Source organism: Manis javanica, chromosome 4 (genome assembly GCF_040802235.1).
Source record: "Manis javanica isolate MJ-LG chromosome 4, MJ_LKY, whole genome shotgun sequence".
In the NCBI taxonomy this organism is placed as follows: domain Eukaryota; kingdom Metazoa; phylum Chordata; class Mammalia; order Pholidota; family Manidae; genus Manis; species Manis javanica.
In genome coordinates this window covers 114,422,354-114,439,723 of record NC_133159.1, presented here as the reverse complement: position 1 = coordinate 114,439,723, position 17,370 = coordinate 114,422,354, and the positions used below count along the sequence as shown (strand labels likewise).

The window sequence follows — 17,370 nt, the reverse complement described above, 5'->3', positions numbered from 1 at the left end:
AGCTAAGATCTGTGTCCAACCTCAAGCAAGTCCCCCCCTGCCTGACTTCTGTGATCGTTACTGTTAGCCCACACCCAAGCTCGGCATGATTCTTGCTCTGAGGCCAATGTCTTTTGTACTGTAAAGAGTCAATTCCAATCATTTCTGACATCCCTGGTCTCTGAATTAGCAGAAACACCAATGAGAAAGTTAAAGGATTCCAAGTCCTGAGTGGTGAGAACTAAGTATGACCTAGCCGTCACCCTGTGTCACAGGTGAGGGAGCCAAGGCCCTACCCCTGCTCTGCCTGTCCCCCCAGAACTCTGAGGCTTCTTAGGATAGCAGAGGCCTGGGAGCTCGTGCATGAAGAAGCGACTGTCCCTCCGGGCCCTGCCAGTGAGCACTGGGGCCCAGACAAGCCCTGCCCAACCCCTCTCCTGGTGCTCCTGGCTCCCAGGCTCACCTGGAGGAGAGGGCCCTGGACTCTGTCCCTGCCCCGTGGCTTTGGGCATGTCATCAGGCCCCTGGGAGGCCTCAGTGTTCTTACCCATCAAAGGAGGGCTGATCCCTAAGGGAGTGTGGGCTATGATGTGCCTTGGGTTTAGCATCTCCTTGGTTAATGATTTGGAGAAATCTAGAAGGAAGGAAAATGTTGCCATAATCCAGCTTTGGAGGAATTTTATTTTGCAGGGGTGAGGAGTTTCTCAAGTGTCATTGTTTGTTTTCTGAGTGTTTTATCTCTCAAGATTAATCCTCAAAGAAAATGGAGCATGATCCTTGGCCTTGGGGACTTGTTTTTGAACAGTAACAGAAAAAATTATAAGCAAAATCCAGAGGTTTAAGGCCCATGACTCCTTAATGGCTTTTCCAAGCATTTTCGGCATGTTGGAAAGCTCAGCCTGTCGAAGCTGCCTTTCTCCTAGGTAGGCTGAAGCTGGTAGATGTCAAAACCCAGGGCACACTCTGGCAGCTGCTCTTGGGCATGCTTTCTCTGGAGATGCGACTAGCTGTCCAGCTCCAGCTCTGCGAACTTGGTGAGGCACACACCTCCCAGAGGCCGGGCATTCTGTCTTACAAGCATCAAGACGATGCAGATCACAGGAATGTGTCCAGGCGGAAGTTGAGCCAGCAAATGTAAGGTTAGCAGATTGCACCCTGAGTGTCCCACTGCTTGCTTCTGATGGGGAGAGCAGGTGCCGCCTCAGGGGCTGTGAGTGTGTGTCCACTGGAGTGCAGCATGTGTGTCCTCCAGAGTGAGATTTGTGTGTTCTTGGTCCCCAGGAGTCACTTCAGGTGATTTGAGCTCCTTGATATTTTTATTTTCAATATTCTTAAGTTTCCAGTAAATCAAAGAAGGAGAATGGCAGTGTCAGCAGAATCTTCCTAATCTGATCAAGGTTGGCTTGAACTTTTATGAAAATGTGTGTGGATTGCCCACACTGGGTCCATAGGTAAGCACAGTACAAGCAAAGCTACTCCAGCCAGCCAGACCCGGGTGGGGGGTCTGCTGGGCTCGCCGAGGCAGTGTGCGCAGAGCTGCGGAGACTCCAAGACACCTGCTCAGCATGCTTGGTGGGCTTAGAAGCCCTCTACTATGCATCCCAAGCCCATCAGTGGCAGATTTCTACCTCCAGGGTTGGCTTGTCACATGGCAGCGCTGGTGTTATGAAATCTTTATTTTTTCTTTTGTTAAGGTCATGTTATTTTTAGGTCTGGCAAACACTAAGGCAATCCTCTTCCTGCTTATTTTAACTTTATTCTTACCTAGATTTGTGACATTGAGGTGAAGCCAGCTATATAGATGCAATGCTGGCGATTTTTTTTACCAATAGTGGCCTTCTGAGTGAACCCATGGGAGGTACTTCCCAGACCCAGGCTAGGTGGGGAGGCAGGCCACCTCAATTCAGGGCAGCCAACTCATTTCTCTAGGCTCAGAGCCAACATTTTATTCTTGTGGCTTCTAGGGGGTTAAAGGTTACCTTTACTTCTTATCACATCTTACCACAGTCTGACAGCAACTGAAGTCTTTCCAGCCAAATGCACTTTTCAGAATCACTGCCCCCAGGCCCTCGGCATGGGTGACAGGCATGGAGACTGCTCAGGTGCCCCTGAAGGAGCCCAGACACCCCCTGGCCCCCAGCGGCTGCTCCCAGCTCTCATGGAGCCTCCCTTCTTTGACCACTGCAGCACCGACAGCCATTGAAGGCTGGGAAGAAAGCAGAGACTAAAGGTAGTCTTGCATTCAGGACTGCTTCCTGATTTTTCCCCTGAAGAGACACAAAGAAAACTAAAGGCCTATGGTCCCTTTTGTCTTCAAAGTCCTCATTTTTTTGCTGTGTTTCTTTTGGTGGTGAAAAAGGCCTGCCTCCTGTCATCCAGGATACACCTGGGCCCCGGTGCTCCCTCCCCCAACTCAAATGCACCAGGACACATTTTGAAATACTTTCAGTGAGCAAACAGAGCCCTGACAGGTCCCAGGGCCGCCTGCACCACGACTCTGGGCAGACTGTCACTTGGCCTCCTCAGTGCCATCAGGGGCTCATTGGTGGTTCCTTGAGGCACATGCAGGGGTCCCAAACTGATCAAATTCAGAATCGGCCTGCAGGACCAGCCCAGCGCATTCCTGAGATTAGAAGGTGCTTTGCAGCCCCCAGGGTTGAGAGACCCTTGGTGTGAGGGGGTGCTGCCGAGCTAGTCAAAAAGACACCATTTCAAGAACGTACTGCCTCCCCCCTCACCCACCTGGCACCTGCTGGTCAGTCCTATTCCTTAGAAGCAGCCCCTCATTGCTTTCCTCACCTGCCATCTCATATGTGGCTGCCTCGTGTTGCCTGTGCCTGCTGTGCCAATGTGTTTTTTTGCTCTGTGTACATTTTGGTTTCTTTTGGGGGTTGCTTTTGACGATTTACTTTGTCCGGTGTTCTGTCTTCCCTCGCCTGGCTGTGGGGCTGCCCGGCCCGCTGCTTGCCGCCTCCATAGATCCCCGTTGCGCAGCCCTCTGTTATGGACGACATTGAGGTGTGGCTCAGGATGGACCTGGTGAGACACGACTTTTCTATTTCACGTGTGGGGTGTGGCGAGGCAGAGGTGCTTCTGAGGACAGGCCTGGGGACACCTGCAAGGGCCCCGCTTCCCCACTGGCTGTGGAGGAGGGAGGCCGGCAGGTGCGGCCCCTGTGGCCCCTGCCCCTCTGGCTCGCCTTCCCCCGCAGCCCGCTGCCCGCAGGCACGGCGCCCTGGTCCCCACTGCCCGGCTCTGCTGCCTGGGCTTGGGCTCCAAAACTCACACCTCCTGTTCAGTTTCAGGTGTGTGGGCTTGGGTTCTTTTTTTGTTTGTTTTGTTTTGGTTGGCTTTTGTTTTTGTTTTTGTTTTTTGCTTTTCATTTCTTTTCTTCTTTGTTTTAATTGTGAAATATACAGAGCTGAGTCACATACTTGTTTTTTAAAATTCACTGTCATCTCCCTTCTGGTATTTTGGATTTTAAAAAACCCTGCCCCACAGACCATTGTTTTTATCCCTAGAGGTGGGGCAGGAAGGTGAGGGCAGCAGATCCTGAGAAGGGAGAGTCTGCTGCAGCTGGTCCCTCCCTCTGGTCCTTACAAAGCACTTGTAGCAGCCAGTGCATGAGCAGATGGGGGCTGTGCTCGGGGGGCTGATGAGGAAATGCACTCTGGGAGGGGCAGTGGGCTGGTGGGGTGCTCCCCTAGACCTGGAAGCACATCATCTCTTGCTCCTAGCTGCCGCCTCGTCCCTGCCCCTGGAGCAGAGCAGTTCTTTAACCTCAGGGTCGGCCTGGCCTGGCTGGTGGTGGACTGCTGACTTGGCCTCCTCCCACCTAGGAGAGCAGATCTCAGACAGGGCCTCCCAGGACTCTGGGCCATCTCCCCAGAAGGCCAGGCTTTCTGAAGATGCTGCCTAGCGAGGCAGCCCCCAGGAAATGCCCATTATACTTGTCCCAGAGTCTTTTGTAGTTCTGTGCAAATTTTTGGATTTTTTTTCTGTTTCTGTGAAGTCTATAGCAATGAACCAGGGAGTTCTTCCGGCCCTCAAGGAAGTCAGTCACCCTTCTTTCTAGGGTCTTCTAAAACCCTCCTCCTAACTCTACGAAGCAGCCCCCAGGAAATGCCCCATTATACTTCTCCCAGTGGAATGCCTGGAAAAGAAATATCTCCCCTCAGAGAAGCAAAGCAGGAAGGGCCAAAGGGCCTAGGCCCTCATCTCACAAGTGGGACCCCAAGGTCCAGAAAAGGGGGAGGGACCTGTCCAGCAGGGCTAAGTGGCAGGTCAGTGGCAGAACCCAGAAGGAAGCCAGATCTCCCTGCTCAGCCTAGGGCCTCATCCACATCCTCACGTGGTTCCCTTCCCTATCACAGTCTGTGCAGTGAATTCCCAGTGACTACCATGTTCTTCAAACAAAATCAGGTCTGATCCACTCCTATTGTTAAGAGTTCACATAGCCTCCATGGCTCCTTAGGAGCTGGCAGCAGGTGATGGAATCTGGGCTACAGGAGGAGTCTGGTGCCGCTCCTAGGATGCCAAGGGACATGACTTCCGGCTGGACAGCCGAGTGGTGCCTGCTGTCAGGCCCTGGGCTGTGGCTTCATGGCTCAGGTGTCATGTGGGTCCCAGTCTGCATGGACAGTGATTTCTCAGAACCCTGCAGCTGGCCTTGGAGGGATACTGAGTGTGCCTCTGACCCAGCCTCCTTGTGGCCCGACTCTGGAAGAGTGCTGATGGGTGGGCAGAGGCCTACTGTGGTCCTGCCCCGCACCAGCTCAGCCCAGAGAACCAGCCCACACTTTTTTTTTTATTTTTCTTTTTGGCCCTTCTGGGGGATCGAGATCCAGAACCTACTCAGTTTTTTGCTTTTGTTTTGACTTTTTAAAAACAATGTTTCTCTTTCTCCAATAAGAGGAGAGGGACTTTGCAATTATGGAACTCTGGAAACAGGAAGTAAGAAGTTTTGCTCGGGCAGTGCCACCCTGGGCTGGCTGCTGGTGGGGAGAGGTGGCAGGGCAGGTGGGTCCTAATGCTGCTCTCTGCTCCTCCCACAGAAGGGCGATGACCTGGAGGAGGGTGTCACGAGTGAAGGTATGACCTAGCTAGCAGCTTTACAGCCCCCACCCCCTGCCGTTTGCTGCTCCTGCCCTAGGCTCTGGGGGTGCACAGGGGCTGGCACTCCCCCACCCCCACCTTGGAGCCTCCACTGCCAGAGCACCTCTTGGTGCCCAGCCTGGGCTAGGGCTCCTCTGCTGTCCCATCTGGGCTTGGTGCTGCCGAGGGAAGTGTCAGAGCATGTGCATTTCAAAAGGTCACAGAGCTGGTGAGTAGTAGGCACAGATTGCCAACCCAGGTCAGCATTACCTCAAAACCTGCACTCCTAGCCAGTTTGCTGCCAGCGCTGGATGCTCGATCCAGCTGAGAGGCAAGACACATGCCCTGTAGCCAATGGGCTCACAGGAAACCTCCCGTGCCTGGCGCCCTGTGACCTGGCTTCTGGGGACCAGCTGATGGGACCAGTGGGGAAGTTCCAGTCATGGGACCCCCAACGCCTCCCTCTCTTACGCCTCTGAGCCCCTCCCTTCTTATCTCCCCCAACCTCCCCTGTGTCCCACCCCCACCCCCTTTCTGCTCTGCCAGGCTGTCTGGTCAGGCCCCCCTCCACAGGTATAGAACCTTGCTTGGTGGGTGAGGGTTGGGTAGGGGAGATGTTCGCTGCCAGGTTTAAGTAGGGACTCGCCTCTTCAGCTCTACGTGTCCTGTCACTGGAGATCTAGAAATGGATCTGAATCTGGAAAATGGAAGAGCTCCAAGCTGGTGATGGGGCAGGAATCATAAGCTTGTAGCAGGCATCCTGCTCACCCAGGAGGTAGCAGAGGAGGCATCAAGGCTGGGTCCCTAGGCGGCAGAGTACCCAGAAGCACCCCTGGCTTAGGCTGGCTCTTCCCTTGCCACTCCCTGCCTCCCTAACTGGCAGGCAGCCCAGGCCAGTGTGGCAGGGGTGGAGACTCACGTTGGGGTGACCCCTGTGGGCACAAGGGAGTGGGGCTTGCTGGGGAGCACTTGGGATGTGGTTGGCCGAGCCCCAGCGAGGGCCTAGACCCCTACCAGTCCCAGCCCTTGCCTTGGTTTTGTATTTCAGAGTTTGATAAATTCCTTGAAGAAAGAGCTAAAGCTGCTGAAATGGTTCCTAACCTCCCTTCACCCCCAGCGGAGGACCCAGCCCCAGCCTCAAATCCCTCCAGCAGGAAGAAGCCAGAGCAGTCAGAAGATGTCCTCTTCGCCCTGTGAGCTGTTCTGCAGCTTGGCTCCCCAGAGGGCAGGCCACCTCTTGTTCCCCCATCCACACCAGGCACTGGCCACTCTTCTCATCCCCTGTCCCCACTTGGTCCTGTGCTGCTGTGTCTCATCCCGTGTCCCCACTTGGTCCTGTGCTGCTGTGTCTCCATGGAAACACCACTGTGTTTGCTCCCAGGCCTCCCATGAGTAAGGGCCAGCTTTAGCCACCTTCTCTCTGGGAGGGAGGACAGCTTTACTGCAGCCAGAGGCCCCTCACCCCCATTCTTCCACCCCCTACTGCCTACAGGCTCCCTCTACCCATGTTTCCTCCTAGGCAGGGCAGTCCTCTTAGGACTATTACCCGAGTCCCTTCCTTCCCCTACATGCCCCTGCCTGATTCAGCAGGTCTCGTCCGACCAGCCTGCCCTCCCATGCCCCTATGTTCTAGAAAGAGCTTGTCTGCACCTGTGGGCTTGGTCTCTCTTCCTGGAATGCTGCTCCCTGACACACGTCCCCTTGTGGCACTTGGCATGCTCAGCACTTCAGAAGGCTTTGTGGGGTGCCCATATAGGGGTTGTTGATCTTCTGGACCGTCTCCATCACTCAGCTGCTAGCCCAGTCTACACCGGAGCTGGCTCAGCAGCTGAGCCTGGAGCCAAGGGGTCCCTGATGGACCCACACACTTCTGGTGTGAGGAGAAAGTACCAAGGGCCGATGGGAGGGCAGCACACAGCCCATGAGTGGCCACATTAACATGCTGGTTAGTGCCTGCTGGGTAACACTGCCATAAAGCAAACTTGTGGAGGGCCTGTACTGGGAAGAATGCTCTGGCTTGCTTGGGAAAGTTTTGCGGGTTTGTAAGCTATGCTTGCAGCTTTGGCCTGGCCCATGGCAGCTTCTATGCCTCTACCTCCAGAGCCTAGCAGTAGATGGCTTTGCACCATGCTTGGAGATCCAAATGATTGAGAGGCCAGAGTGACACTAAGACCCCTGCACTGCTCCTCAGCATGGGCCCCAGCCTCCTCTGCAGACTGTCCTAACAGCTTGACCTTCTCCCACCCCAGATCCCCCAGGCCACTGAGGTGTATACTCTCTCCAAGCCAGCCTAGAGGGCTAACAGCCTGAGGCTGAGCATCTAGGGACTGGTGACACCTGGTCCCATCCTGGGTTCTCCCTGGTGTGTCTCCTGGCTGTGGGCAAGGAACTTGCTAGGGCTTGGCAGCCTGACCTACCCCTGGGCTGCTGTTGCCCAGAAGAAAATGCTGCAGCTGCTTCACAGAAGCCCATGGGGCTCTGGGGCCTGGGTCAGTATGCCAGCACATGGTGCCCAGGTGTCAGGGGCAAAACTTGGCCAGGCCACCACCCCATGGTGTAGTCAGCCCTTCCCACATGGCAGCGTAAGCAGGACTGGAGCCAAGGGCCATGCTGAGCCCTGACAGGAATGGTTCTGATGGAGAATAAGGCAGTCTGCACCCCAGAACCCCCTCTCTAGTCCAGCTCCACCACAGCTTCCTCCAGACAGGAGGCCTGGGCTCTGGCCGGGGTCCCCTCTGGCCGACCCTGCTGGGGATGTCACAGTCTGCTCCTCAGAGGACACCCAGGAAGCGCCTCGAGACTGGCCAGCCTGACTCCAGCCCTGCCTGTCAGCAGCGCATGTCAGGCCTCCACTCTCCCCCCAACCCTTGGTCAGCCCACACTTCTCTTCGCTACATTCCCAAGGGCAGAACCCTCTGAGGCAGCCTGGACATTAAGATGTCTGAGGTCAGCTGGCTTGACACAAGCTGCAGAGAAGGTGGCTGGGATGGCTCAGGTATACCCAGTGACCCCAGCTAGTATCCTCAGCCCCTTGGTGCAGTCTAGAGGGCATGTCTCTGTGGGGCCCAGGGGCCTGCCTTTGCCAACCTGCCAGAGCTGGGCTTGCATAGTGGGCAGAAGGGCCTCGGGTCGTCATCCCCGTAGGAGCCACAGCACCACATCTGGGCCCAGAGTCCTCGGAGGGGAGAGCCAGCCTCCCTGCCTGGCAGAGGGGGAAGTCCTCACAAGACCAGGAGCTTGAAGGGTGTAAGGGGAGAGGAGGCTTCCGGCAGTGAGTGAAGCTGAGGCATGGTGCCTGCCTGGAGAGACCCCAGCAAAGCTGCTCTTAATACCCATGGTCCAGAGCAGCCCCCAGCTCCAAGCATGGCTTGGAGAGTCCTGGCTGCCTCTGGGCAGCAGGTGGTATGGACTTCTGTGGGCTGGCAGGAAGGCATTGGCCATACATGAAAGTGCCACCTGCCTTCCCAGCCCAGAGCCATTCCTCCTGTTCATAGATCATGTCCAGAAGCAGTCCACCCCTAACTGGAGGCTTCAGGGGGCACTTGCTGAAGTCAGTACAGGCCCTGGTGCCCTTGAGGGGCTGCTGCTTAGCCCTTCCTGTCCAGAGGCCGTAGGTACCGTGGGCCATGTGATGCTGGCTCCCCTCCATCCAGGGCCACCTGCTTAGGGAAGGGGCTGAGGCCCTGGCAGGAAAGCCAGCCAGAGCCTACCTCTGGGGGAGAGAGACCCTTGAGAGCCACCAGCCTCTCCACAGTGTTAGAAATCACAGATACAGTATGTACTTAATTATACTAAATTATTGCTGAGATTCCTTATAAGCACTAATTATACCTGATTATAGGTTAAAATATTTATTTTGTCAAAATATTTTCTTGGGGATGTGTTTAACCTTCTCTGTGCTCATTGTGTGCTGAGATGTGAAAACTAACCATTTCCTCCTGTGTGACCCAGGGCGCTGGTAGGCCTTTGGCCAGCCTGTCCCAGAGCAGTCCCTGTGCGGGACCCCCAGGCACTGAGTGGGCTGGCTGGGGCCAGCCGGGAGATGACTAGCTTGCTTATCAGAGCTGAAAGGGCTTGTTGCTGGCCTGGGCCAGAGGAAAAGGTGGCCGCTGGTCTGTGCTCCTGTCTCCTGTCAGCCCGCTCAGTGTGAGTGACTGTGCTGTCTGCCGGACCACGCCTTGGCTCATTGCTCTTTCCCTCCTCACCCAGGGTCCAGAGCAAGGGGGCCTGGTGAGGTGTGGGCCTGTGTTGTCACTCAAGGCCCCTGGCTGGGAGAGTGGAGGCAAGTGCTCTGGATGGCCCGACGGCAGCAGGCACCCAGACCCTCCAGCACCATGGGGTTGATGGCTACTTGCTGCCTACTCTCTTGCTGCTCCTCTTCGTTCCTGCCAGCATGCCCGCACTTCTGCATGCACGCACATCAGCGCAGCCTTCTGGATTATTCCAGGAGGGCTGTGACCAGCTAAAAGCATGGCAGAGGAGTGCTGTGCTCCTAGCCTGGCCTCAGCCAGCCGGCCATCAGCCTCTCCACCATCTGCTGTCTAGGACCCTGGGCTCTTCTCGCCTGTCTGCCTATGTGGAGAACAACAGGCTTCTCCCATGGCTCAGGGTGTGCACTCCCAGAAGGCACCCCCTTTGGTGCCCGTACCTCCCAGTGCCCATCTCCAACTCCTGTCCGTGGGGGTCTATGCCTGGCTTCCCTTTGCAGCCACTAGCCCCTGGAACAGCTGTCACTCTGGGAGTCACACTGCTTCTCTTATGTATAGAGCCCCCAGGCTCTCCCGGAGAAGGGGGATAAATATTTATTTCCTGAGGTTTGCACTTGTGAGAGTTCTCAGGGTTGTTGGGGGCTGTTGAGTGTGTTGACTTTGTTGTCCAGTCCAGTCTGCTGTTGTGTCACTGTTGCACTTTTCTGCAGGCAGAGCCAGTCCTGGAGGGTCCTCAGAAGGACTACCAGGGCATCCATCCATCCATTGGCTCTCCTTCCAGATGTCATCTCTGTAGTTTGGATTCTTGCATGTAAAAAACTCCACAATAAATAAACAAACATGCGAACCGTTCCTTTGTGCGCTCTCTGTTGAGTCAGCTACGATGGTCCCAGGACCTGCCAGATCTGACCACCTGCTTCCTCTGGGCAGGGCCTTTTGGGAGCAGCTTGAGGGAGCAGCTCAGAAGCTTGCCCATCCCTCCCCCAATGACCAGCCTGCTAGAGCAGCCCCTTGGCTGGAGAAAAAAACCCACACCTGGCCCCATTTGGCCATCCTGTGGCACAGTCTGTTTTGGGGGCGTTGGTCACAGCAGCCGTAAACCTGCCATGGTTTCTGCCTGGCTCTGGTTCTTCCTGTGTCTCATCCCAGGTCCCAGGCATGTGGGGGGCACCCCAGCAGTGTCTGAGGCCTTGAGCAAGCAGGCCCAAGCCACCTCCTCAGACCCCCTCAGCTGGGCACTCCAACCTTAGCCAGGCATCCAAATCCTTGCAATTTCAGAGCTGCTGCTCCAAGTGCCCCCCACCCCCTGCTCTAGTACTAGCCTATTGGCTCTAATCCACACAGCACACAATTCATCCATGTATGGTGTATGATTGGGAGGTCTCAGTACATTTGCAAGTTGTGCAGCCATCACCATATCAATTTGAGCATTTTCATCCCTCCAAAAAGAAGGTGCCCTGGCAAGTCCACAGTGGTGTCTCAGGGACAACCCAGTCCCCCCAGGAGTGCCTCTTCTGGCACCCCTGGTGCCTTGCTCAGGGCTGGGGAAACAGAATGGGCTCAGGATCCATGCCTTTTGTTCACAGACCCTGGGGACTAGGAGCCTCCCACTCTGCAGAGGCCTGCTCCCATACTCCGTGGTGTGGGCACCTTCATCTCAGAATACAAGCAGGGCCTCTTCAAACTCTTTAGCTGTCACTCCCTCCACAGCTCTCTCCCTTTTAAAAGGCTGCTCTCTTCTTCTGTCCTGGGAGGTGGGTGCCCTTGGCACTGGCTGCCAGGTGCCAGTCTTCCAGGAAGCAGACCCAGAGGTGCAGGGGCTCTTGGGGGACAGGCTGTGGGAGCCATGGGGTATCTGCACCTTCTCCAAGAGGCTCAGGGGAGGCTGGGTGCCCTTTAACACCTTCACCTCCCAGGGTTCAGAATGGTTCAACTGGGGTGGACTCACCAAGCCCAGGTGGGTCTAGAACAAATGCAGACACAGCTGCCCACCCTCTCATGAGCACAGGTTTTTGAGCCTGTGCGCTGAGAAGAGCCACACGTCTGCTCAAGACTGCCCGGGTCGCTCTGTCAGTGGCAGAACCAGCACTCAAACCTTCCAGGCAAGGGCCATAGGAGAATGGGCAAGAAGGACAGCATCTCTGAGGCCTGCAGGTGAGCCTGTCCAACCCACCCTGAACACCAGCCATTCCAGAAGGGCAGCTCAGGAGGGGGCTGCCCTGTCTCTGACTAGAGGCAGGGTAGAACCATGACTGGGAGCCCTTACGGACCCCTACCAGCCCAGGCCAGGAAAGCAACAATGCCCAACTCCCTTTGGTCAGTTGCCTCCCTAGGCTTTAGGGAGCTGTGAAGAGGCCCTGCTTGTATTCTGAGATGAAGGTGCCCACACCAGGGAGTATGGGAGCAGGCCTCTGCAGAGTGGGAGACTCCTAGTCCCCAGGGTCTGTGAACAAAAGGCATGGATCCTGAGCCCATTCTGTTTCCCCAGCCCTGAGCAAGGCACCAGGGGTGCCAGAAGAGGCACTCCTGGAGGGACTGGGTTGTCCCTGAGACACCACTGTGGACTTGCCAGGGCACCTGGCCCACTTATGCTTTCAGTCTATAGTTCTGAGAGCCTGCTGTGTGCCAGGTCAGTGCCGAGGGAGGGGATGTGGTCCCACTCTCCAGGAGCTTGCAGCCCAGTTCAGTTCCCACACTCAAGGACGCTCTGCAGACAGGAGGCACTGGAGCCCCCTTGCAGGGCCTGCAGGGCAGAAGGCTCTGAGGGAGCAGCTGAAGTCCAGAGTACTGAACTGTGAGAGGCTGTGAGGCAGGCCAGCCACAGAGGAGGTGGAGGGGGGCTACACAACTCTGACCCAACCGACCTGGAAGGGACCTCAAGACCCCTGGCTGGCACTTGTCAAGAATATACATTAACAATACACATTAACGGCTGTTTCAAAGAAGGATGGCTTTTGTGGAAAAGGATGTTTGGGAAATACTAGAATGAAATGCACAGTCCCCCTTTGTCCAATATAAGGATAGTCTGTGGCCCAAACTCCTCATATGGAATGGCTTATTGGAACTTTTTTGGTTAGAAATATATTTAATCAGAGGAATTTACTGACTTATCTAATTGAAAAGTTCTAGTATCACCTTCAGGAATAGCTGGATCCAGGTACTTGGGGATTTGGTCAAGAATCTGACTCTGTGTCTTGGCTCTGATTCCTCTGAGTTGGCACTTCCACGTGCTTGATTAAAGGCTGCCTGCAGCTCCAGGCTGACATCCTACTAGGAAAGAGAGGGTGCCGTTTTCCCAGTAGTCCTAGCAGAAGTCCCAGAACTAACCCTGAAAAATGACTATTAGTAGAGGGAGGGTGAAATCTGGGAAACACAAACAATAGATGGTCATTGCAGTGAAGATGGATAAGGGCCAGAGATGGGAGTGACACTCCTAGGGGCCCAGGCTTGGACAGAGACAAGCTTCTGGACTCCTCTTTCAGTGTTTCCTCCTCAGCCCTCAGCTGCTTCCCTTCACTGGAGCCCTCAGAGGAGAGACCTGGGAGGGGCCAGTGTGGGCGCACTTGGATCCTTTCACGGCTCATGGTACCCCTGCCCACAGAAGCATCTGAGAAGGAGAGAGTCTTATTCCAACGCATCTCTTTTCCAAGAAAAGCATCTCTTGGGTCCTTAGGGGCCAAGGGTGGGCAGAACTAGAGGTCTTGAGTAGGCATGCAATTCCAGTTCATTTCAGAGGAACCCCTGCTAGTTCTTAAGGGGTGGCCCTCAGCAGGGTATGGCCAGGGCCTCCAAGCCTAGGCACGTGGCATCTCAAGAAGCAAAATCTTTACTTTCAGCACTAGGGAATGTTTCTGGGATGTTTCTGGAAACTGACTCGACTCCTCTGTCTGGTGCCATCTCCTCCCCACCCCCATGCCCACTCTAAGAGCACCCTGCCAGGAGTTGCATGCTTCACTGCAGACTCTGAGCAAGTCATTGGCCCTCTCTAGTCTTTACTCTCCTGATCTGTAAAATGGGATCATGGGTGGTAAACCCAATGCCTCAGGGACTTTGTATTATACTCATGTGTGAATGAAATGGTCTAGGTGTGATGGGACTGATGGGGACTGTGGGGAAGCTCACAGCCCTGACTTAAGAAACATCTAGTTATTGAGCCCAGTGTTGCTCAACAGTCCCATTTTTCAAGAAAAGCCAGAAATCCAACTTTCAGGTGAACCTTCTACATGTGATAATTAATTCAAAATCAGAACTCAAGCATAGCTGGATTTGGCCTGTGGGGGTCAGATGCCGGCCGGGGGCCCATTCCCTCTCCTTGCCACCAACTCAACCCACTCCATGCTGTGACTCCCCCATAATCTACCTACACCTGGCCTTGCCCAGATAGCCAGTTAGATCCTCAGAAGAGGCATCCCCCCTCATTCTTCATGCCTGTGAGCCTCACCCCTCCCTGTGCAACAGACTTTGGGGTTCAGTCAGCTCTTTTGTGGAGGATCTGTTGAATGACTCACTGATGACCCTGGAGTTGACCACCATCAATGAGCCTCTCCGTACAAAGCTGACCCAGAGGCTCAGAGAGGGCTAAAAAGAACTTGCCCAGCACACAACAGAGGCCAACCTGGAATGAGAATACTGGGTCACCTAGAACCAGAATCATTCATGTCAATGGCCATCTGGTTCCATTATGTCCAGATGCAGAAATCTGGGGAGAAGAGGACCAGGGCTCCTGGCTGGCATGTGCTGCCTGGTCCCTTTGGTTGTAGCCTAGGTAGGTCCCAGCTTAGCTACTACAGAAATGAAGGATAAATGGGGTCGGGCAGAGTGGCAATGGGACTCCAGGAGTGTGGGGAGAGGTCTCAGTAGCCTCTTAGGTAATGCCCAGGACCCTGGTTCCTTCCCCTTGACCCACCCTTGAGCTTGGGCACTGAGACATGGCTTGGCTTGACAAGCGGTCTTGGCAGAGACCCTGCCTGCGCTGGACACCTGCCCCAAATGGCTCAGAACCCACTGAAAATGCTTCTCAGCCTCTAAGACACCCAGGGAAAGATGAGGGGAGATGCAAACTCCTGTCTCACAGTTGGCAAAACCGGGGCTGGGCAGGGGCCAGGGTGGGTGAACCTGACGCAATCACAGGCTCTCGGCGCTGTGCCCAACTCCCTTTGGCCAGTTGCCTCCCTAGGCTCTAGGGAGCTCTGAAGAGGCCCTGCTTGTATTCTGAGATGAAGGTGCTCACGCCAGGCCAGCCCCACCGGTGTCCGGACGCACACCTGGCAGCAGCCCCAACCGAGTGTCTGGCCTGGAGTGCGGGTGACAGAGCAGGCCCAGCCGGCCCCGGCAGCCTGGACCCTACCCCCCCCACACCTCGGCGCCTCCCTACCCCAGGGTCCACCAGGCGCGGCGCACTTGACCCAGGGCCCGGCTCCGGGAGCTCCGCGCTGACGCCACGTCACCCCACTCCAGGGCGGGCGCCCATTGGCTGCGCTGCGGCCCGCAGGGGCGGGGCCTGTCTGGCTCGGCGCCCCAACTCCTCCGGGTCTCAGCCGCCGCCCTGCCCCGGCCTGGTGAGGCGCCATCCCAGCTCTGCAGACTGCTCGACCCTGACGGAACCCTGTGCAACAGCGCTGGGAGGCCCTGGGCAAGTCGCGTCACCTCCCGTGCTTCAGTTTGCTCATCTATAAAGTGGGAATAACAGCCCAGTCCTCTAGAACTGTCGCTAGGACTTAATGGGTAATACGGATAAGCACTCAATAATTGTAGCCAGTGTAGACACAGCAACCGCACCACTGTGGGTCAGGCTTGGACCCCTGCCTCTCCTAGGCGCACCAGGACAGAGGGCCCCACAACCACTAGCTTGTGCCCCTCAGTTCCCTGCACACTTGCTGTGTAAGCTAAAGTATCCCCAGCCCAGAGAGGCCTGGGGATTGTTGAGGGGGAGGGGTCATGTGATCTTCAATGGGGAGGAGCCACCAAGAGAAGCAGGTTTCTCTGAAGATACACAGCCCCCAGTCTGGTTCTCCCCACCCTTCCCTTGAGGATTGCCCTGGCAATCTCAGGCTGTGGAGCAAAGTTTTGTCTCTTTGGTGGCAAAAATAGAAAGCAACCCCGCCCCCAGCCCCCAGTCCTGAGGGGTTTCAGCCAGGCTTTAGCTTCAGCTTTCCAGTTTGGGCTGCAGGTCTCCTGTTGACCTTGCCTTACTACCTTCTTTCCCCAAACTCCTGAAGTTGTGGTGTGCATATTTATCGAGTAATGCTCTTTACATATGCGGTAAACTCATTTAAAGAACAGTGAGGTAGGTTTGTTGTGACAATGACTCCAGCACATCTTACCTGCCTCTGCAGAATGACTGCAGAAGAGTTACTCTTACAGATCCAATAGCTGAGACTCAGAAAGGTGACATAAGTGGTTCCAGGTCCCACAGCAAACAGGTGGAAAACTAGACCAGTTTCCTGACTCTGAAGAAAGTGGTGTTTAGGCTTTACTCGAGCCCCACCCCACCCCCCTACTCTTCTCCCTGAAGAGCTGTTAGAATTTTCAGGAAGTCACCAGATTCCCAAGGTCTCCTGGGTGTTTGGCTCCTATTTGGGGTGGTGGGGGTCTAGGGGGTGTCAGGATGAAAAGGCAAGATGGCTGAGGAGAAGCCAGATCCTTCTGTTCCCCAGCAGAAGTTCATCTAGAGGGGCCAGGCCTTGGTGAATCCTTAAAGTTTCTTGTAGGGGGAAATGCTGTTTGGAGACCCCCACAGCTCCTGGACGCCGTGTTCTGAGTAATTTTCCACAACATCTACTTCCAGGAGGGGAACAAAGACTGCATGTCCACGCTGAGCCCCAGGGACTTGGACCTCCAAAGCCTGTCTTGGCTTCTGCACCCCTTCTAAAATGCGCTACTGATTTCACTGCCTCAGAGGGCGTGGACAGACAGGCTATATCTGGAGTTTGAGCAAGGCAGTATTCCAGATGGCCTGACTCGCTGGGGTTGGGGGCTGGGAGGGCCCAGGGGCGGGAGTCCAGATCTCTGATAAGTCTCCTTGGCTGCCTGCCCTCCCCTCAGTTTCTCTGCTTGTACACCTCCAGGGACAGGGAGTTCACTGTCTCCACTTTCAGATACCTGATTATTATTTCTGGTTTATCTTAACCCACCTCACTGGGTCTCCTCCCCTAACACCTAGTTCTGTCCCCAATCCGCAGGGCCCAGGTATCAGTCTCCAGACCTCTCCCCAGTCAAACTGCCTCCCCTGACCAGCCCTAGCCTGTCATGAGCCAGGGCAACCTGGCTCAGGTCTAAAGCACAATCTACCTCTTCCTTGTGCCCCGCATCCCAGCTGTTCCCAGGGACAAGCACCAAATTTGGTGTCAGATAGCCCTGGGGCCTTGCTGGCTCAGAGAAGCTGTGTGACTTTGGGCAGGTTGGCTCCTTAGAACTCTCTGGGTCTTCCTGTCCTTCTGGGTACTGAGGCCAACCTGTCTTCAGAGTCCCACTGGTCCCAAGCCCCTCTGCCATGCCCACAGCTGGATATGTAGGAAATCAGATTAGGTCAGGATGGGAAATTCCAGCCTCTTCCAGGCTTTCCTTCAGCCACTCCCTCCTCAGGCCAATATGATCTGAAAACACTGAGGAGGGACAGGCTGATCTCAGGTGCAGCCGCCCTCCATGACATCACTAATATCCCAGCCAGTCTATGGAGAAATAGCATCAAGCCCCAGTTACATCTGAGGAAACTGAGGCACAGTGTTGGCCCAAGGCCACATAGCAGGTCTTATAGCCATAATTTGGATGGGTCTGTCTTGTTCTAAAGAGCCAAATCTAGAAAATGAGGTTAATCGGGACCCGCACATCCCTCACTCGACCCACAAATCCAGAGACCACTGGGGCCCAGTCTTGGTTCTTCCACTGAGACCCCTTTGCTTAGTGCTGGAGAACCTGAGGCCCAGGGAGGGGCCATGGCCTGCTCGAGCTGCCGCAGCTGTCAGCCAGAGGTTGCTGTGCTTGACGCTGGGTGAAATGAATGCCGGAAGGGCGCTCTGACGGAGGGGTAGACCCTCGAGCCAGGTCCGTGCTCTCTTTAAGTGGGGCGGGGCCTCTCGTGCAGGACCCC

The 17,370-nt window shown here is 55.4% G+C and overlaps 1 protein-coding gene across 4 annotated transcripts in view; it reads left to right on the top strand.

Annotated features, from left to right (window-relative positions):
• Positions 1–10,133, top strand: part of TOM1L2 (target of myb1 like 2 membrane trafficking protein) — a 147,772-nt gene extending 137,639 nt beyond the window's left edge. For 3 of the 4 annotated variants that reach the window (XM_037019575.2, XM_037019572.2, XM_037019573.2), the window contains 3 exons: positions 2,959–3,018; positions 5,034–5,070; positions 6,122–10,133. In XM_037019575.2, the coding sequence (XP_036875470.1) occupies positions 2,959–3,018; positions 5,034–5,070; positions 6,122–6,270 (246 nt within the window). In that variant the 3' untranslated portion in view covers positions 6,271–10,133. The remainder of the gene's footprint in view (positions 1–2,958; positions 3,019–5,033; positions 5,071–6,121) is intronic. The other variant, XM_037019574.2, reaches the window with a different exon arrangement.
• Positions 10,134–17,370: the final 7,237 nt, after the last annotated feature.